The sequence below is a fragment of the Camelina sativa genome, chromosome 7 (assembly GCF_000633955.1).
Source record: "Camelina sativa cultivar DH55 chromosome 7, Cs, whole genome shotgun sequence".
Lineage (NCBI taxonomy): Eukaryota > Viridiplantae > Streptophyta > Magnoliopsida > Brassicales > Brassicaceae > Camelina > Camelina sativa.
Genome location: NC_025691.1, coordinates 25,782,669 through 25,803,513, shown reverse-complemented (window position 1 = coordinate 25,803,513; position 20,845 = coordinate 25,782,669). Strand labels below are relative to the sequence as shown.

General features: G+C 34.7%; 3 protein-coding genes across 8 annotated transcripts in view; 1 reads left to right on the top strand and 2 right to left on the bottom strand.

Moving 5' to 3' along the window:
• On the bottom strand, positions 6,381-9,997 carry LOC104702590 (uncharacterized WD repeat-containing protein C2A9.03). 5 transcript variants are annotated; one of them, XM_010418472.2, is made up of 9 exons: positions 9,882-9,997; positions 9,569-9,727; positions 9,281-9,454; positions 9,086-9,172; positions 7,698-7,832; positions 7,516-7,626; positions 7,334-7,425; positions 7,151-7,256; positions 6,381-7,057 (listed from the first exon to the last, which is right to left on the bottom strand). In XM_010418472.2, the coding sequence occupies exons 2-9, from the start codon at positions 9,713-9,715 to the stop codon at positions 6,557-6,559; spliced, it is 1,353 nt and encodes a 450-aa protein (XP_010416774.1). In that variant the 5' UTR covers positions 9,716-9,727; positions 9,882-9,997; the 3' UTR covers positions 6,381-6,556. The 5 variants fall into 5 exon arrangements, with proteins under 5 accessions (XP_010416774.1, XP_010416773.1, XP_019083433.1 ...); XM_010418471.2 differs by having other exon boundaries at positions 9,569-9,724; positions 9,882-9,996; XM_019227888.1 differs by lacking the exons at positions 9,569-9,727; positions 9,882-9,997 and adding an exon at positions 8,273-8,316 and having other exon boundaries at positions 9,281-9,419.
• Positions 15,738-19,869, top strand: LOC104702587 (probable beta-D-xylosidase 7). 2 transcript variants are annotated; one of them, XM_019227887.1, is made up of 6 exons: positions 15,738-16,229; positions 16,425-16,727; positions 17,055-17,224; positions 17,313-18,082; positions 18,934-19,023; positions 19,099-19,869. In XM_019227887.1, exons 1-6 carry the CDS (start codon positions 15,846-15,848, stop codon positions 19,677-19,679), a joined length of 2,298 nt encoding a protein of 765 aa, XP_019083432.1. In that variant the 5' UTR covers positions 15,738-15,845; the 3' UTR covers positions 19,680-19,869. The 2 variants fall into 2 exon arrangements, with proteins under 2 accessions (XP_019083432.1, XP_010416771.1); XM_010418469.1 differs by lacking the exon at positions 17,313-18,082 and having other exon boundaries at positions 18,164-19,023.
• Positions 19,740-20,845, bottom strand: part of LOC104702588 (2,3-bisphosphoglycerate-dependent phosphoglycerate mutase-like) — a 2,454-nt gene continuing 1,348 nt past the window's right edge. Inside the window, exons 4-8 of the mRNA XM_010418470.2 lie at positions 20,659-20,777; positions 20,414-20,570; positions 20,236-20,337; positions 20,029-20,148; positions 19,740-19,935 (exon numbers count right to left, since the gene is read on the bottom strand). Coding sequence (XP_010416772.1) covers positions 19,888-19,935; positions 20,029-20,148; positions 20,236-20,337; positions 20,414-20,570; positions 20,659-20,777 — 546 coding nt within the window. The 3' untranslated portion in view covers positions 19,740-19,887. The remainder of the gene's footprint in view (positions 19,936-20,028; positions 20,149-20,235; positions 20,338-20,413; positions 20,571-20,658; positions 20,778-20,845) is intronic.

The window sequence follows — 20,845 nt, the reverse complement described above, 5'->3', positions numbered from 1 at the left end:
GTTTAAATTTCTCACATGTTTTCAGTTTCGAACAAAGATTAAATTTCGTCCCTATAAAAATATCTACCTTTCTATCTCCACAGCTCCACTAAGAATGAAATAAAATAGAAATTGGTGAGGAGGAAGTAGGTGACCCATCCATTAATAAGAATATCATCACAACTGTTTTGGAAGCATCCCTGTGCCACTCATTTTCTCATTCTCATTCTTATCTCTTATCTCTTATCTTTCGTTATTACTATTTTTATTTTTTTTTCCTTTGTATAAACACCACTACTCCCAAAAATAATTAGAATTCAGATGATTTTAAGACATACTTAAATATAATTCCTGCATATTACCATCGCATATCAGATAAATTTAAGAAAATACACGAGCCGTTGAAACGTTGGTAGTTTTGTGAATAGTATAATAAACAGGTATATATATATATTTGTATATCTCTTTTTTGGTAAGATAATATATATATCTCTTGTAAGTACTTTCTTTGTCTTATGAATTAATGATATTGATTTTGTTAGCGCTACGAACCTAGTTTCACAAGTTTATTCATATTAAGGAGAAAAAAAAGTAGTATTGTTCTTCGATCGTAAAACTAACCATAACCTTATTAATAACGTAAACATTAACCGATAAGATGCGAATTTTCACTTGGTCGTATGTACGTACAATAATAATCTACCATTAACATGTAATCACTAAGAATTTTCTACGGAATTAGCCAAACGAATGTTGTTCAAAATTCAACTATCGACGCTATATAGAAATAATATCTTGAATTAAGAAAAATATCGTAAGACGCCCGTAGTGATGTTGATATACATCACCATTAGGATTATTTAATTTATAAAGTTGTTGTTTAGTCGCGCAAGTATTAATCATGACAATTTATAATGGGTCGTTAAGACTTTAGTCGACATAATTTGTTACAAAAATTAATAGAACTCTCTAGACGTTATCAGAGATGGATTGGCGGAGAACTCCACCATTATCATTACCATATTATATCACATCTCTACTATATATAAAAACCCTATTTTTTAGCTAAAGTCCGAACCTTTCGCCATCTTATCTAGTTGTGTATTTTATTCTTAGCCGCATTTACTTTAATTTGGATTATTGTTATTACTAAAGCTTTAGTTTAAATACAAATTCCCGACAAAATAAAGTTCTAACGAGAACTTAATGAGACGAAGATGCAAAATCGATTATCATGTTGTATGAATAAGCATCACGAAGACAAGTCATTAGAATGAGAAGCAAAATGAAGTACCACTTTTTCCATATACAGTTTTTAATCTACCGTAAATAACAAATTTTTAACTTTCTCAATTCCATAAGAAATGAACCATGTTATTTCAAAAACAAACAACAATCGTTTTTCTTTTTTTCCCCTCATCGACCAACAACAATCTATATAACAACAAGAGATGAGTAAAGAAAAATAAAATAAAAGAACCGAAAGGTAAAACGTCTAGTTAGTTTGTTGTATCTAGTTGCTTCATTACGATCACCCATGCTTATTTAAAACGCCAACCTTTAGAAAACTTAATTACAACTTGGTAAGCATAATGAAGTACCACTTGTATGTGAAAAAAAATGAGAAGCGTCTAGAGTTCTTCAAAATAGATTAAAATGTAAAAAGTGGTTTTTGTTTGTATATATAAAAAAAAAATGTCAGAAGATGAGCATGGAAGACGCAAGGCGAAGTAAGGGATACATGTGGGAAGCAGGTGGTCATTGAACACGTAAGCCGTTGCGGTGACGGCGGAAGAAACTTCGAGTTTCACAGTCCACTAAAATAGCGGCGGATCTACGCGAGTACGAAAAAGCCAACTGTTAAGATTTGCTTTTGTTATAAAACTTAAATAACAATGAGCATAAAATGTGAAGCAACCCGCTTTGAAAAAAAAATATGGAAGCAACTTTTTTTAAGGTTGCTTAGGAAAATAGTCTAATCGGCCAGTTACTCATGTACTGTCAAAAATCGTATTTAATTCAGTTTTTCCGATGAATTGAGTAACATGTTAACATATTATGGATACAATATACTAATTAAATTATCAATCATTTGCTAACGATGAAACGTGTAATACATAAAGTCAAAGTACGTAAACAGACTGTACATATACATAAAAATAGGAAAACTTTGTTTATTGTTTGGTATATTTGACTTCTCATATATCGGAAGAGTCCTTTAAACTCTCAAGTATATTCTTTGGTTATACACAAAATTTCACATGGAATAATACGAAAACTATGAGGGCTAATTAGCGGAGCATGTCATGAGGAAAATGAAATTGTCAACTGCATAATGAACCTTCTAATCTAGCTATATTTTTAAGTCACTCTCTTTTTTCATCCATCCTAAACAAATATTTCCATCCTTTTTTACTGCAACATTTTCCACATATAATCTGCATGTTTTTCAAGAACTTCAAATTGGTAAATGTTACTGGCTTTTATTCCAAAATACAGATAATCAAAGGAAAATTTGCACACACACCTACTTTACATAAATCTTTTTTCATTTTCACATATTTTATACTTTTTCTATACATTTTCAAGTTTTTTGGCTTAGGTGTCATTTTTTATGGCAAAATTGCCCCTCTCATCTTTCTCTAATTCTTTTTTTTTTTTTTATTGTTGTTAACATTTTAAATGGTTATCATAAAATAAATTATTTATTTATTTATATATAATATGTTATGATTATATATTTCATACATTTTAAAATATATATTGCTATATTTTTTATGAATTTTTAGATTATACATTATCCATTTGTCATTGAACATTTGTTGAATGATAAGTGGTTAATCAATTGCAATATTATGTTATGTTATGATCTCTTTGTAAGGTTCATGTGTTACCCAAAATTCAAAGAACATAAAAAAATAGCTTATGATGATTAGTTACGGACCTTAACTCGAAAAAAAAAATAAACAAAGTTTAGTGGATAAATAAATTATGGATAGGTCTCCATGGATTCATTCAAAACAAAGTAAATTTTTCCAAGGTTAGTCTCTTTTCCACCACCAGTTTGGAATGTGCGGCAATAACAAAGTATATTCATACATTAAGATCCATGGTTTCCATCTAAGCCCATCTACTTAACTTTGACCACATGTTCATTAATCCTAATTTGTTGACATATGTTTGTTGGACATGAGCACATGCTTTCTTCTGCTATGATATCATTTAGTTTAGTTTTATCGCTACAAATGATAACCATGTGTATATGGTAGCATAGATACCATTGGTGTTTTGTTCATTCATATTCTGTAGGTATAATATTGTTATTGTGGGATATCATTTAGTTTAGTTTGATCGCTACAAATGATAACCATATGTACATGGTAGCATGGATACCATTGGTGTTTTGTTCATTCATATTCTGTAGGTATAATATTGTTATTGTGGGGAGAAATAAATAGATAGTGGGGGAGTTAGCAGAAAGATCATAGAAAGAAGTTTTTTCATCATTGTGTAGGAATTAAATTTAAAAATTTTAATTACAAAAATTAGTAACTTGTTTATTATTTTCAGATAGCTTAATATATGTTGTTAATTTCTTGTTAATATATTATGTTAAGTTATGTGACGTTAAGTGGCAGTTACATTTGTTTTTTTTTGTTTTTTTTTACTTGAATTTTTCTTAAATGTGTATTTCGATTTTTTTTTGTTTTGTAGAACAGAAAGAACGTGCTCTTTCTTCTACCTTTATTTCTTTTTTTTTAGCATTGTACATGTCTTTTTTTTTTGGAAAAGAAACATATCAATTAACGTCATTTTATTTTTATCGTAGCTCTAATAGTTTTTGACGAATAGCTTTTTTGCAGTAATTAATAAGTTTGGAAAATAAATAATTTGTAACTGATAAATTTAAAATATTTTTGTGAAAATATATGGTGGAACATGTAAAATTTAAATTCATGAGTTGTATAATTGAAAGTGATTTTAGGACTCTTTTAACTAAGATCATGAGAGGTGCGGTAGAGTAATTAGGATTTATAGCATAAATATTATTTGTTTTGATATATTTTGGAAACTAAAAAGTAATAATTATTTTTTACGGTAAATAAGATATCTGATTTTTTAAAAATAAATTGTGACCGTTTTCTTATTATGTTTTTGAATTTTTTTGTTGATTACTAAATTATGAAAATAAAATCTGATGTGGAGAGAGAGAGAAGGGGTTAGAAGGAATGAAAAGTAATACTTAATTAAATTTGAGAAAAATATATAAGTAGTAGAAAGTAGATGTAGTTGTAAATAGTTTTAGAAAAAGTGGGTGTGGGTGCAAAATTCTCCTAATAAAATTGGACTATACTTATAATTGCCTTAAATTATCTGTATTTTAATATTTTTTTGGTCAAATTATTTTGTATTTGACTTCTTGTACTTGGAATATTTGAGAATATTATATCCTCTCTTGAATAAAAACAATGTTCCCACGTTCGCCTCAACACTAAACCTACCCAAATACGAAAAGATGCAATGTACTCCAAACACTTCTTTATAGGGGTCCAAAAAATATTTAACATTTTACGATACACCAGAATTCACCCAAAGGAAAAAAAAATGAAACAAGAAGAAGCAATTTACCAAAAAAATAATATTTGTAAGTAAATATGCAATGGTTACAATTACAACTACATAATAGTCAGATTATGTAAATTCATCATCTTAGTCAACAAAGTCATATACTCAAAAGAAACTTCTAAAAACATACATAAAAAATATTAAAATAATAGAAAGATGGTAACCAATAAGATGAATGGCATGGATCGCGCGTGTCCTTCTCATCGTTTCGTTACTTTGAAAGCCTTTTCAACGCTCTCAACGCTCTCAACGCGGTTTCCATCACAAACGTTGCCGTTTCTAACTTTCTTGAACAAATCCAGTGACCCGTTTACTTTTACGCCACGTGTTTATAATCAATGGCCCAGATTGAACTGTCATCTAAACTAAACTAGCTGTGTATGTGTGTGGTTATCGTGGACTGTAACCAACCTCACTCCACTTATGTCTCTCTTTTGAATATATATCTCATTTTCCTCACATAAAACAAATTACAAACCAACACTCCTTTTATATATACAAGATTTGTTCCATTCGGCATTCGCATTTTTATTAAAACTTGTGCTTATAGTTGATAATAATAATATAGGATGCAAATAGAAAATATGGATACTATTTTGCACACATAAAAAAAAAGAGAGGATGTTGTCGTTTTCAGAGCAGTTGGATGTCGTTTTATGAGGAAGATGAATGGCATGTGACCCTTTTAGATGAATTGTCTCTGTCACATTTTTTGTTCAATGACCCTTTTGGTTTTATCGTTTTCGCGTGATATCGTGATTAACGTGACATATGGTCTAATTTCTACAATTTTTTTTATAAGCTATTAGTACAAGTTTAAAAAAAATATATATATATATATCAATGGAGATCCAAAAACTAGTACAAAAAAATTGGTTTAAATTACAACTGTCTTTTCAGTATAGCACATAGTTCCCAAGTTGGATTGTAACACCACTATTTTCGATGACAAATATCAAAAGATTTGTTGTCTCTTATTAGATGTTAGAATGCAATTTAAAATATGTGACACGTTTAAAAGAAAAAGGTTTATTGTAAAGATAGAGAATCCAGTTTACTCTTTATTTTCTGGAATAAGAAGAAAGGTTAGGTGTTATATAATTGAGGAATGTTTCGTAAAGCTAAAAACATTAGATTTAGTGTGGCTCACACACATATGACACATCCTTAATTGTTTTATTCGTCTGAGGAAAAAAAAAAACTCGACCATCAAATCACCTAATCATCTTTATGCCTACTCTTTTGTAGTATTAGATGCTGCTCTAATACCATTTCAATCTCAAGTTCTCATATATCAATCATTGTATCACAGCATATTTAATCAATCAACTACCTTAAAATGTAAGCTAGTAGTTTTGTTTAAGGGACCAACAACATTATAAATCACAAAATTCGAATACTCAGTTGAAAACCAGCCGAACGTAGCTTGATCAGCTACTATATGTTGAAGAACATCTTTCCACACACAGTCGAAAACGAAATTTTCTTCTATATACCGTCTGATTAACGAGTTGGGCTACTTCAACTATTTGAAGCCTACAAAACTTGTAGCTGTTGTTTTTTGTCCCACATCGACCAAATCACATTCTGCAACCTTCAGTTTCTTTTATAAATAAAGCCTTGGTGTTATGGCTGTTGTGGTACTTCGATTTGCAATTATTAACGGCCCATTAAACAAATTGTTATGAAGCGATGCTAAAATTGGAGACCCAGTTTAGTTTTTAGGTTTTTTATTCGGATCCGGGTGTCCGGACGCGTAAGCATGATCAGCCCCCTAGTCAAAATATGACTTAACATAGAGAAAATATATATGTATGATGAAAAATTCCAAAAACCACATTAACATGACAAAGGGGAAGTCATGCAAAAACAAAGACTTAAACCCCTCCCAAAGGCCCACTACTAGATAATTAAAACCATAATAATCTCACTGACAAGCTGAATAGTTCGATCAGAATATGGAATCAACATACGAGTGGTTTCGCTTTCTGGTAAACTCCAACAAGCTGCCGTACGTACGATCAGCAACTCCCACGAACAACGCTTCCGTGTCTGGGCTAAACGAGATACCCGCGATTTCTCCAAACAGATCAATCTCTTGACAGTGACTATAACCAGCTTCCGTGTCAAACAAGTGTACAAAGTCTGCTGGCTCAGCCATGGCTAAGAACCGTCCATCAGACGTGAACCTCAAGGCTCTGATTGCTCCCATGTTTCCTTTCAGCACTTTGAGTGATTGAGACAGGTTCCTTACGTCCCATAGCCTACAGGTTGTGTCTTGGTTACCAGTGGCTAGGATCTGACCATTTGGGTGCCATGCTGACGAAAACGAGTAGTCTAGATGGCCTTCTAGTCCGTGGATCACTTTTCCAGATCCGGCATCGGCTAGTAAACACTCTGGACTGTCCCCTAGAACAGCTACTAACTTGCCGTCTGGACTGGTGGAGATGTTCTACAGACAGAGACGCACCGAAAACATAAATAACAGCACTTTTGAGATTAGGGCAGATAACAACAGCAGAGTGAAGAGAAGGAGATGACTTACATTTACAGACCAATCAAAGGTGAAACTGTTGAGGAAGGTGAAGCTTGTAGCATCAAACTGGCGGATGGTACAGTCATTGTTCGCAGCCATAACCCTTAACGAGCCACTACATGGATTAAGAAAACAAGGATTAGAGTAGTTTGATATTTCTAAAACCAATGTATGTTCTGTTTTAGTAATTACGTAGGTGTGTTGTATATGTCAACAGAATTGGTGATGTCGTTTTCAGCTGATGTTAGTTTAGTGCAGAACGCAACCTCAGGTTCCTTGACTCTCTGCAATCAGAGAGACCACGCTAAGTCAGAAACCAAATTAACTAATAGATCACTGTAGATTGTAGAACACCAAATGTGTTTAATATATACCTTGCAGATAAGCTCCCCTTGGAACCCTCCAGCAACTATCAAATCGTCTTTAACTGCCATGGTACTTATCTGGACTCTTGATACAGACTGTGATAACGATCCAGTCTGATTCTGCAGATTGAAAATACCAATGTTAATATAGAGTTGGATTCCGAGGTTCAGGAACAAGTAAGGTTGCTCACCATTGCAGGAACAATGGGCTTCGCCACATTAAGTACTTCTTTGCCCCTTTGCAGAAAAGATGACCAATGCATGAGAGAGTAGTTATTCATGAAAAACACATCGTGCTTTGATGTTGCCCATACCAAGTTCCTCAGCTGTGAATATGAGACAATCGAGATTAGGATTCTCACATAAGACACAACTGGTCATCTTAGACAAAAAAAAGAAAGAAAGAAGAGAACATGCAAGTTCTCACACAAAACACAAACCAAGAAGGAAACAAAACAACCGTTTGAGTATCAAATATGAACTTGAAAAGAATCAAAACTAATATCTATAATGTCTCGAATTTTAGGATTAATGGTTTAGAGACCTATGAATAAACTGTGCCAGGGGGAAAAAGATAAAAGAAGACCAAAATTATAAGGATGAATAATAAGCATAAGAGCATTGGTATCACGAAAAATGCAGATCACATTGAAGCACTCATAAAAATGCAGAAATATGTAAGCTCAAACAAAATGATTCCCTGCAAGAAAGAAGGATGACAAAGTTAGAGAGTCCTTGTAGATGAACAAAACATTTCCTATCATACCATATTAACAAAGGTTTCCTTATGGCGCCAGCTGCTCTCCCAACCTGTTTAAGAAAGGTTAAGGCATGTAGTAACTGTTTCTCAAATGCAGCAGAGTTAGCGACAAGTCTTTCTATATAGTTCCCGATGGTCTAACAATGAACATTGAGCAACATATAGTGCAAGGGAATCTTAATACACTCTGTCACTATAATTTTATAGGCGTATGAAGCTCTATGAAAAATGTTAAAAAGTTGCCTCGACCAGTTAGAGTTAGATTTATCAACTCTGCCTGGACCATCCTAGACACATATCATGACACTTTTTTTTGAATAAGTTAGAACCTTACACAATATTATTGTACCTGAGTTAATATCGAATCTAAACTATTATATTTCGAGAGGTTATTAGGAACGAGCAGGTTTAAATTTAAGCACCCTTGAAGTTATTTATCTGCAAAAGAAAAGGACTTGGTGTGAATCAACCCCCCAGCTGCAGAGCTGAGGTGTGGGAACAATGAACATTAAGAAAAGAGGAAGAGGTGTCGCAAATTCTAAGATCAAACACAATTAACCAACAGAATAAACACTGACAACAGATACACATGCTATTCATCTTCAAAATAAGTTTTGAATTGTCATCTTCACACAATCACTTGGGTGTGAAAAAATTGTGAGACTGAAGAAAGCAGCATGGAACAAGAACTATCTAATCTCATATAGCAGTAGCTGACTCGATTAATAATAATAAACACAGGAGCTGAAGAAAGCAACAGAGTGAATTGTAAAAGACTCTACACATCAAGAAACATAGTAAAAAGCAAATATCTTTTACCTGAAAATGTGCAATAGTGGACTTGACAAGCCTTGTGTTGAACTGAAAGCCATAAAATTTTTTCCCTTTCTCTACTTGCAAGCATTCCTGTCAGATATAAAATAATACCAATGATCATGAACATGAACATGAACATGAACACAAAAAACTCAAAAATCAGAAATCTTTCAATATAAATATAGTTGCAGAACAAACCTTATGAAGGTGTTGTCGTGATCGATGGAGGCTCTCAAAGTTTTTATATTGTAGCAATCTGTTCTCACGGTATCTATCTCTAGTGTAATTCAGTCTCTCCCATGGGATCCCTTGGATATCTTTTCCATTCCTAGCTTCTAACGCTGACGTATCAGTGCTCAGCTTACTCTGCGTCTAACAAAAATAACATAACACAAGTTTACCTACTAATTCATTCATCACATCCAACAAAAAAATCACCAGCCTTTGTTTAAAACAGAGCAGAATAAACATAGTATATATCATTACCAGCTCGAACTCGGAGTCCATGTAATCAGAATCCGAATCAGAATCACTCGTGACAACTACCTCTCCAAAGGGTGGTTCATCATCATCGAAATCAGCGTGAAAACCATCAACGAGGTACTCGAGATCAGAGTTGTCGAAAATATCCATCTTTAAAACCTGCTGAAATCGATCATCAAACACAATAAATATATATATATATATATATATATATATATATATATATATAAAACGGCCATAAACAGCTAACGAATTCGCATAATCGAGCAGAAAGAGGGAAACAAAAACATATGTGCTGTTGTTCAAAAGTTGTAACCTGTTGTTGAGAGAATTGGTGAAGGAAGGAGAGAAGAGCAAAGCTTTTTGTGTGGTGGTTTAAGCCAAAGAAACGGTGGGGATGGAGTTAAAAGGGACCTTAGGCTTTACTACTTATATAACCAACGGTGGAAGGAATTGAGACCGGTTAATATAAATACGACAAGGTTTCCGTGGGTCCGGTTAACTAGAGCCTTGTAATTAACAAAAAAACAAACCTGTTTTGATTTGATGTAATAGTATTTGATATATATTTTCTTAGTGATGTCAACAGATTAAAGCCAAATTGTTGTTTGTTTTTTTCTTTACTATATTACCATCTGAATTAATTGTATATGTCCCAGACGTCGGGTTGAGAGAGTTGAGAGACTGGACACCTTTAACCTAACAAAATATCTGAATTTTCTACTCGTGAGAAAATAATGGGAAATGAGACAGACAATTTTAATGAACACGAAAAGATCTAAGGGGGATGCAGACTGCAGAGGACTTCCTAAAGACCACGAGGAAATATTCAAACAAAATTGTAATAAAATATGCTCTTCTTTGTTGTTAGTGTCACACGGCTTGTACTTGATATCCGAAGGAGCTTTGGAACGTGGCTATCGTAGTCTACCGACATCTCACAGTCTCTTTAATGGGCAATTTCGTCAGTTCGTAAATACCCTTCTTTGTTTTAGTCCTCAAGCGGCTACGTAGTACGTACGACGAGCTTATTATAATGTCGTCACGAGGACTGATACGTTTACCAGGCCTGCCACGTGTCTTCATAATTTTTGCAAGGGCTTAGCTTCCTCCACGTGGCACTAAGCTTTGAGTTTTTGATTCTCGATCTCTATCAGATACTACCTAAAAAAAACATTAGAAATTTTAAATTTAAACCCAACTGTTATTTCTGAACATGTTAGAATTTGTATGAGATTTTGAACTCCAAATAAAATTTCAACAAAGCTCCTTCCACCAAACACTTTTTGAGTTGAGACAGAAACAAATAACATATCTTATCTACTAACAATTGATTAATTGTTTGAAACCGACAATTTTTATCCAGTCAAATCTAATTACGTGACCAGATAAAACTCGGATAGATCATCACAATTAGGTTTTATTGCGACAAATGGCTTGAAACGATAAGTTGATGTTATTATAATTATTGTTATCTATTTTTGCGTAGGACCTGACAGGTTTAAACGCTGCAGTTGCGATTGCGATTGCGATTGCGGAAGATTGTGAAAGCGGATGATTGCGGTTTCAAACGTTATTAAGCGTTTTGAACGACTGATTTAGCGATTTAAAATTGGTGCGTTTGCGGAAGGTTTACGACTGGTTGACCAGCGGATGCAATAACAGTTGGAACATAATAAATGTGATATATTATTACATAAACCTTGATGACAAAATTACTCATTAACAAGATCGTGACACCTGTTAATTATATCATTCAGATGTTGACACATATCAATTGATTATTAAAATTTTAAAAAAAAATAAAAATGTAAAAATTTAAAACCTAACATAAAAAGGTTTTATATAAAAGTAAATAGATAAAATAAAACATATTTTTAATTAAAATCTAATTATAAGATAAATTATATATATATATATACCATAAAATTCAAAATTATAATACTATTTACTTATTTTAATTTTAAGTTGCTATATTACAAGAAAAATATTACTTTTTATATAAGATAAAAAATGATTGTGAAAATTATACAATTAGTTATTGTTTCTAAAAAGTGTAAATACTCATATTGTTGAAGTAAAAAAATAAATAAATCGTCTCATATTTTTTTCACCAATCAAATAAATTATTCAGAAGACTGCTATTGTAATATATATAATAGGAGTATCTAAGATTAACGTATGCGTTTTTGTAACTATAAAAATGTTAAAATGAAGAGACATATAATAGATTATTTAATGTGTTTATAAAAACAATTTGTTGGTACTAGTTAAGACTAAAGAGTATATTTTAACAGTAAAATATATTTATGTGTACAAATAAACTTTTAGTGGTAATGTAGACAGTAGATTTGTAAATGGATATACATTAGTGTATTATAGCAAAAAAAAACAACTATTTTCTATAACTAAAAGTTTATCTCTTTAGTTTTATACATTGTTTTTACTTACGAAAAGAATTAAATATATATTCTTTTTTAAATTTAATTTAATTTTAATACTTTTGAACTCATCTACAACTATTTTCTTTAACTAAAAGTGTATCTATTTTTTTTTCAACCAAACTAATAAATTAAAAGGAATTTCCTCGGTTAGTTGCCTAAGCCAGAGGGAAGGGGTTTACAAATGAAACTTCAGACATAAGAGAATGCGAAGCACGGGCAAGACAATCCACCTTCGAATTTGTCGCATGCGGGATCTAAGAGATGGAGAATAGTGGAAAAAACTCCAACGAATTTAACTCATCGAGCAAGTTGGAGAAGGATGGCCAATATTCAGGGGAATGCACCATAGTGAGTAACTAAGCACGTATCCGCTCCATGACCTACAACAACTCTTCTAACTCTGAATGTCGGGGGGAGGGGCTCCGTCTTAGACACTTGGCCCCCAACAACAAGGTTCGCTCCTCACCAACGCAACACCACCAGCCCAATCATGAATGTTCATTGGTTGCTTTCCAAGAACCATCAATTTGATAACAAGGTGAAGAAACCTGGATATCCAAGGACGGAGATGGAGCCGACATGACCGCCGTAAAAGATAGTGTCTCTTCCCAGGTTAACTTATCGCCCAAAGCCTAAGCAATTATATCATTCGTCTCGATCTCTAAACCTTAATTTTTATTTTATTTATGGCATTCCAGATTGCCTATAAAAATCATGTTAATTGAATAAGTTGATCATGATCACCCTGTTGAGAGACATCCTTCAAGAAAACAAAATCCAAATTTGAGTACACCGACTCATATGGAAAACTCTCTGATGAGACCGGAGGTAGAGATAAATCCTAAACTTCCCACGAGTGAGGGCATTCAAAAAAAATGTGATTAATAGTCTCATCCGCAGAGTCGCATTTTTTACACCAAATATTTACATTGGACACCTCGGTGTATCTATTTACTTTTATAGATAGTTTTTACTTACTAAAAATACTTACTTTATATTCTTTGTTAAATTTGCAAGTTCTTGTGAAAATTAAAATTAAATATTCTTTGTTAAATTTTACTTTATTTTAAAAACTCTAAACCCGCACATCGGGCGGGTCCTAATCTAAAGTAAATTGATTATTAAAATTTTCAAAAATAAAAATGTAAAAATTCAAAACCTAACCTAAAAAGGTTTTATATAAAAGTAAATAGATAAAATAAAACTTAATTTTATTTAGAATCTAATTATAAGATAAATTATATATATACCATAAAATGCAAAATTATAAAATTGTTTACTTATTTTAATTTTTAGTTGCTATATTACAAGAAAAAGATTTTATATAAGATAAAAAAAATGATAGTGAAAATTATACAATTAGTTCTTGTTTCTAAAAAAATATAAATACTCACCTTTACATAAAGAAAAATATCGTTTCATATTTTTTTCACCAATCAAATAATTTATTCAAAAGACTGCTATTGTAATATATATGATAGAAGTATGTAAGATTAATGTATGTGTTTTTGTAACTATAAAAATGTTAAAGTGAAGAGACATAGAATAGGTTATTTAATGTGTTTATCAAGACAATTTGTTGGTAGTAGTTAAGACTAAAGAGTATATTTTAAATATATATTCTTTGTTAAATTTTATTTAATTTTAATACTTTTGAACTCATCTAAAATATTTTCTTTGACTAAAAGTGTATCTATTTTTTTCAATTAAACAATAAATTAAAAGGAATTTCCTCGGTTAGTTGCCCAAGCCAGAGGGAAGAGGTTTACAAAAGAATCTTCAGAGATAAGAAAATGCGAAGCACGACCAAGATAATCCGCCTTCGAATTTGTCGCATGCGGGATCCAAGAGATGGAGAATAGTGGAAAAAACTCTAGCGTATTAAACTCATCGAGCAAGTTGAAGAAGGATGGCCAATATTCAGGGTAATGCACCATAGTGAGTAACTCAACACATATCAGCTCCATGGCCCACAACAACGCTTCTAACTCTGAATGCAGGGGGAAGGGCTCCGTCTTAGACACTTGGCCCCCAACAACAAGGTTCGCTCCTCACCAACGCAACACCACCAGCCCAATCATGAATGCTCATTGGTTGCTTTCCAAGAACCATCAATTTGACAACAAGGTGAAGAAACCAGGACATCCGAGGACGGAGATGGAGCCGACATGACCGTCGTAAAAGATAGCGCCTCTTCCCAGGCTAATTTATCGCCCAAAGCCTGAGCAATTATATCATTCGTCTCGATCTCTAAATCTTAAATTTTTTTATTTATTTATGGTCTTCTAGATTGCCCATAAAAATCATGGTAATTGAAGAAGTTTATCAATATCACCCTGTTGAGAGACATCCTTCCAGAAAACAAAATCCAAATTTGAGTACACCGACTCATATGGAAAAGCCTCTGATGAGATCGGAGTTAGAGATAAATCATAAACTTCCCACGAGTGAGGGCATTCAAAAAAAAATGTGATTAATAGTCTCAACCGCATAGTCGCACCTTTTACACCAAATATTTACATTAGACACCTCGGTATATCTATTTATTTTTATAGATAGGTTTTACTTACTAAAAATACTTACTTTATATTCTTTGTTAAATTTTATTTTATTTTAAAATTTTTAAACCCGCACATCGGGCGGGTCCTAATCTAGTCTAATATATAAATGTTTAAAAACACCAAATTTTTTATTAAACTTGGTTTATAATTAAAATTTATTAAAATAATAATTATTCAAAAAAAAATTCATATTGAAATTCTTGATCCTTTATGCATTTGGCTTTTCACCAAAAATTTAAGCAAGTAATTTTGATAAATGACAAAACATATGCTTTAGATCGTAGATCTTTTCTCTTTTCTCTTAGATCGTGGGTCAGTAGTTGCATCGGTAGGAATGGTCAAGTGAGAGTTGAGAAGAATCACTGGTGATTTTTTTTAATATTTTTCACAAATAATCTTATTTTCTTAAATTTCTGATGAAATATTATATTTATTTATATTTTTTTGAACTTATGTTCGATGTGCCATTAAATTTACATCAAATTTTTCGAGTTATTGTTAATTGGAATATTATTTTCTTTTAATTGTTTATTTTATAATCTCTGCAATCTTATCCGTACTTCATTTTCTTTCATCCTTAATGAGTAAAATGGTTACATAAAAAATATAACAAAAAATAATTTCATTATTATTGATTTTTTTTAAGTTTTTTTACAAAAAAAAAAAAATTCCAACCGCAATCGCTCACAACCGCAAACGCTTGCGGGAAGCAGCTTTTGGAATTCAGTGGTATGGAGCAGTTGGGAGTGATTAGGATTGATTGGAAGCGATTTGTGTGATTGATTCTAATCGCTAGCAACCGCTACCACTTGTAAACGCAGCATTTACGGGAGGTAACGGGAGAACCGGTCAACACTTTGTTGTGGTTAGTTGGACGGATAATTTGTCATTTTGTTGTATACTTTTAACTTTTCTATTAATGCTTGTCTTTTGGATAACATTACAATATTTGATTACCAAAACGTTTTGATGGACTAAACGGGACTAATCTTAAGTTTCGTAGCCTAAAGCAAAATCTCTATTTGAAGAAACATTATTGGGTTTAGGCCCATAAGAAGGAAAGAGTTATTGAAACTCTTTTTTTTTTTGGACAAACAGTTATTGAAAAGTCACAATATTAAATAGAGAGATATAATTATGGAAAGAATAATAAATAAGACTGTTGAACAAAAAGAAAAACAAAAATTAATAAAAACAAGAAGAAGAGTCTCTGACACACTCTCACACCAGTACTCATCAGTTCCTCATCTTCTCTTTTTCCGCAATTTCGAAGCCATGGCTAAACTGATTCTTCTTCTCCTCTTCTTCTTCTACCATTGCGTCGACTCAGCTCCTCCGCCGCACGCGTGCGACCCTTCGAACCCATCCACGAAACTCTACCAGTTCTGCCGCACTGACCTCCCAGTCAACAAACGAGCGCGTGATCTCGTCTCGAGGCTAACCGTAGACGAGAAGATCTCTCAGCTGGTGAATACAGCTCCAGGGATTCCGCGTCTTGGAGTTCCCGCGTACGAATGGTGGTCGGAGGCTTTACACGGCGTTGCCGGTGTCGGTCCAGGAATCCGGTTTAACGGAACGGTTAAAGCAGCCACTAGTTTCCCTCAAGTCATCTTAACCGCTGCTTCTTTCGATTCCTATGAATGGTTCCGCATTGCTCAAGTTCGTTTCTTCTCTCTCTCTCTCTCTCTCTCTCTCTGTTTTATTTAATCAATTTAATTATCTGCCTTGATTAAAATGTTACTTTAGTCTAGCAAGAATCCATTATGTTTTAATTAATATCGAAATTTACTACTAAAGTCCAATTATTTTTTGTTTTTAGTAAGAATGTATGTGTTTGTATTGAGGTGTTTTCAGGTAATAGGAAGGGAAGCAAGAGGAGTGTATAACGCAGGGCAAGCGCGAGGGATGACATTTTGGGCACCGAACATTAACATATTTAGGGATCCACGGTGGGGAAGAGGCCAAGAGACTCCCGGCGAGGATCCCATGATGACCGGATCTTACGCCGTGGCTTACGTCAGAGGACTACAAGGTGACTCTTTCGACGGTCGTAAAAGTCTCGCCGGTCATCTCCAAGCCTCCGCTTGTTGTAAGCATTTTACAGCCTATGATCTTGACCGTTGGAATGGTATCACTCGCTACGTTTTCAATGCTCAGGTAATTACATTTCTCTTAATTAGTTCACTTTTTTTGCAATGCTTTTGACTCATCTTTTCCATTTTTGATATGTTTTTTTATATCCTAAAGTGTAGTATCTTCAATGTGGAATTTGTTACATAATGCCGTTTTAATAGTTTATATATTGTTTCTTCATTGCGTACTCTCTTTATGTCTTATCATTGATTATGTGCTAATCTTTTTGTCTTGTCACGAATATGTACGTTGATTGTCATTATATAAACTAATCTTCCATGTTGACAAAGTTCACAAAATATTCTTCCCATTAAAACTTAAGTATTGATTCTCGTTTTTGGTTTTTAAAAGGTGAGTTTGGCTGACCTGGCGGAGACGTACCAACCACCGTTCAAGAAATGCGTAGAAGAAGGCAGAGCCAGTGGTGTCATGTGTTCTTATAACCGAGTCAACGGCATTCCCACTTGCGCTGACCCAAATCTATTGACTCAAACCGCTCGTGGCCTCTGGCGTTTTCAAGGGTTCGTTCCTCTCTCTACTTCGTTACATGCCTCCTTTTAATCAACACCACTCTTATTTGACAAAACAGAACTGGCTCTCTTTTTTCAGATACATTACTTCAGATTGTGACGCTGTCTCAATCATCCATGATGCTCAAGGCTACGCCAAAACCCCTGAAGACGCCGTGGCTGACGTCCTCAAAGCTGGCATGGACGTAAACTGTGGATCATACTTACAGAAACACACCAAATCAGCTCTTCAACAAAAGAAAGTGTCGGAATATGACATTGACAGAGCTCTGATCAATCTTGTCTCTGTTAGGATTCGTCTCGGTCTCTTTAACGGCGATCCAACCAAACTCCCTTACGGAAACATTAGTCCTAACGAAGTTTGTGCTCCGGCTCATCAAGCTTTAGCACTCGAAGCCGCTCGTAACGGTATAGTTCTCTTGAAGAACAATCTTAAACTCCTTCCTTTACCCAAAGCCTCTCCGTCGTTAGCTGTGATCGGTCCAAACGCTTACGCCGCTAAAACGCTTCTCGGAAACTACGCTGGTCCGCCTTGCAAGACTGTGACTCCTCTTGACGCCTTACGAGGTTATGTTAAAAACGCTGTTTACCACCAAGGATGTGATTCCGTGGCTTGCTCTAACGCTGCCATTAGTCAAGCGGTTGCAATCGCGAGAAATGCTGATCATGTGGTCTTGATCATGGGACTAGACCTGACTCAAGAGAAAGAAGATTTGGACCGCGTGAGCCTCAGTCTTCCCGGGAAGCAACAAGAGCTCATAACGAGCGTTGCAAAAGCTGCCAAGAAACCTGTGGTTCTGGTTCTGATCTGTGGTGGTCCTGTCGATGTCTCGTTTGCTACGAATAATGNCAAGGGTTCGTTCCTCTCTCTACTTCGTTTTACTCGCCTCCTTTTTAATTAACAAAACAGAACTGGCTCTGTTTTCTCAGATACATTACTTCAGATTGTGACGCTGTCTCAATCATCCATGATGCTCAAGGCTACGCCAAAACCCCTGAAGACGCCGTGGCTGACGTCCTCAAAGCTGGCATGGACGTAAACTGTGGATCATACTTACAGAAACACACCAAATCAGCTCTTCAACAGAAGAAAGTCTCGGAATATGACATTGACAGAGCTCTCCTCAATCTCATCTCTGTTAGGATTCGTCTCGGTCTCTTTAACGGCGATTCAACCAAACTCCCTTACGGAAACATTAGCCCTAACGAAGTTTGTGCTCCGGCTCATCAAGCTTTAGCACTCGAAGCCGCTCGTAACGGTATAGTTCTCTTGAAGAACAATCTTAAACTCCTTCCTTTACCCAAAGCCTCTCCGTCGTTAGCTGTGATCGGTCCAAACGCTTACGCCGCTAAAACGCTTCTCGGAAACTACGCTGGTCCGCCTTGCAAGACTGTGACTCCTCTTGACGCCTTACGAGGTTATGTTAAAAACGCTGTTTACCACCAAGGATGTGATTCCGTGGCTTGCTCTAACGCTGCCATTAGTCAAGCGGTAGCAATCGCGAGAAATGCTGATCATGTGGTCTTGATCATGGGACTAGACCTGACTCAAGAGAAAGAAGATTTGGACCGCGTGAGCCTCAATCTTCCCGGGAAGCAGCAAGAGCTCATAACGAGCGTTGCAAATGCTGCCAAGAAACCTGTGGTTCTGGTTCTCATCTGTGGCGGTCCTGTCGATGTCTCGTTTGCTACGAATAATAATAAAATCGGAAGCATTATATGGGCTGGTTATCCTGGAGAAGCCGGAGGGACTGCTCTTGCTGAAATCATATTTGGAGATCACAATCCAGGTGAGTCTTTCTTCTTCTTCAACAGTTAATTACAAAAGGTTACTACGTTGATTATATACTATTTGTGGTGTTTAGGAGGGAGATTACCTGTGACTTGGTATCCTCAGAGCTTTGTGAATGTGAAGATGACAGACATGAGAATGAGGTCTGCAACAGGATATCCAGGAAGGACTTACAAGTTCTATAAAGGACCCAAAGTGTTTGAGTTTGGACATGGTCTCAGCTACTCAAAATACGCTTACCAGTTCAAGAATCCGGCTGAAATGAGTCTCTACTTGAACCAATCTAAAGTTCAAACCAACTCGGATTCTGTTCGCTACGCTCTTGTTTCGGAAATGGAGAAAGAAGGTTGCAATGTAGCCAAGACGAAGGTCACTGTTTCTGTGGAGAATAAAGGAGAGATGGCAGGAAAACATCCGGTGCTGATGTTTGCGAGACACGAAAGAGGAGGAGAAGATGGGAAACGCGCAGAGAAACAGCTTGTCGGGTTTAAGAGCATTGTGCTAAGTAATGGAGAGAAAGCCGAGATGGAGTTTGAGATTGGTCTTTGTCAACATTTGAGCAGAGCTAATGAAGTTGGAGTTATGGTTGTTGAAGAAGGAAAGTATTACTTAACCGTTGGAGATGCAGAGCTTCCTCTCACTGTTAATATCTGAATCTGAAAACATATTAAAAAAAAAAAGACAATTCTTTTGAATTGACTTTTTTGATTTGAATAACATGCAAATATGCAATAAATGTGATGATTTGTGTATCTAATACAGATTTAAACTGTTCATGATTGTTGTTATGTCACTACAAAAGAGCTAAACAAGTGAAATACAAAAAGAACTGATTTTTTCTGCTTATTTCTGGAAGACATTATTAGTTAAGGGACGCCTCATCAAGCTTCTCTCTGTATTGTGCCAGTCTCTGAAACCAAGAAGCATTATTAGTATATCAGCAAACTCATAACAATGGAGATATAAAGAAGATGAAGAAACAGTTGGGTTTGGTTTGGCTTACCTTCGTATAAGCATAGACACCAGCTTCAGTAGGACCGACCGGGCTTCCTCGTTTCATGAATTTTCCATCTTTGAAGATGTAGAGCAATGGTATACCCGTTGATAGGTCTAGACTTGTAACCTGAGAAAATCAAAACATAAGTTTCAGCAACTCCGCAACACACAATGATCAAAATGACTGAATACTAGAACCAGAATGTTTTGTTACCTCCTGAGAAGTTAAATCGTCCAGATACATAATGATAGATCGCAATGAGTTCCCATGAGCAGCAATCATTACGTTGTTCCCAGATGCAAGCTCTGGTTTGATCTGCATAAAGATTTTAGACATCAGCATAAAGGGTTACATTAAGTAATAGAAGAATGTCTCATTCATTCATTCATACATTGTCTTCAAAATAAGCCACTGCTCTCTCAGCACACATCTCCAAGCTCTCGCCTTTAGGAGGAGGGATTTCGTAACTCCTACGCCATTCGTGAACTTGTTCTGTTCCATATCTTTCGGCTGTTTCTTTCTTGTTCAAACCCTGCAATTCTCCATACCTAACTCAAGAAACAAAAGTTGGAAATTTAACACATCAAATTCGTATACATAAGAAGAAACACAAGAGAAGTGGCATTTGGTTTTTACATTCTCTCATTCAGCTGCCAAGCCACTATGACCGGGATAGATTGTTTTCTTGTTTCTTCGCTGAAGACATGACTCCAAGTTTTAGCCTTTACACTCTCATTGTGCAGGATGATTGGAACCTATAGAGAAACTGACACAAGTCAGATACAGAGCAATCTCCTGACAAAAAAAAAAAAAAAAAAAAAAA

Bases quoted from the DNA above. Each gene is read 5' to 3' on its own strand.
- LOC104702590 (XM_010418472.2), bottom strand. From the start codon at position 9,715: ATGGATATTTTCGACAACTCTGATCTCGAGTACCTCGTTGATGGTTTT. The intron at 7,833-9,085 runs GTAAAAGATATT...TCATATTCACAG, and splicing joins CCACTATTGCACATTTTCAG to CTGAGGAACTTGGTATGGGC. The intron at 7,426-7,515 runs GTATATATTAAA...CTCTGATTGCAG, and splicing joins AAGGGGAGCTTATCTGCAAG to AGAGTCAAGGAACCTGAGGT.
- LOC104702587 (XM_010418469.1), top strand. From the start codon at position 15,846: ATGGCTAAACTGATTCTTCTTCTCCTCTTCTTCTTCTACCATTGCGTC. The intron at 17,225-18,163 runs GTTCGTTCCTCT...CTGTTTTCTCAG, and splicing joins GGCCTCTGGCGTTTTCAAGG to ATACATTACTTCAGATTGTG. The intron at 19,024-19,098 runs GTGAGTCTTTCT...TGTGGTGTTTAG, and splicing joins ATTTGGAGATCACAATCCAG to GAGGGAGATTACCTGTGACT.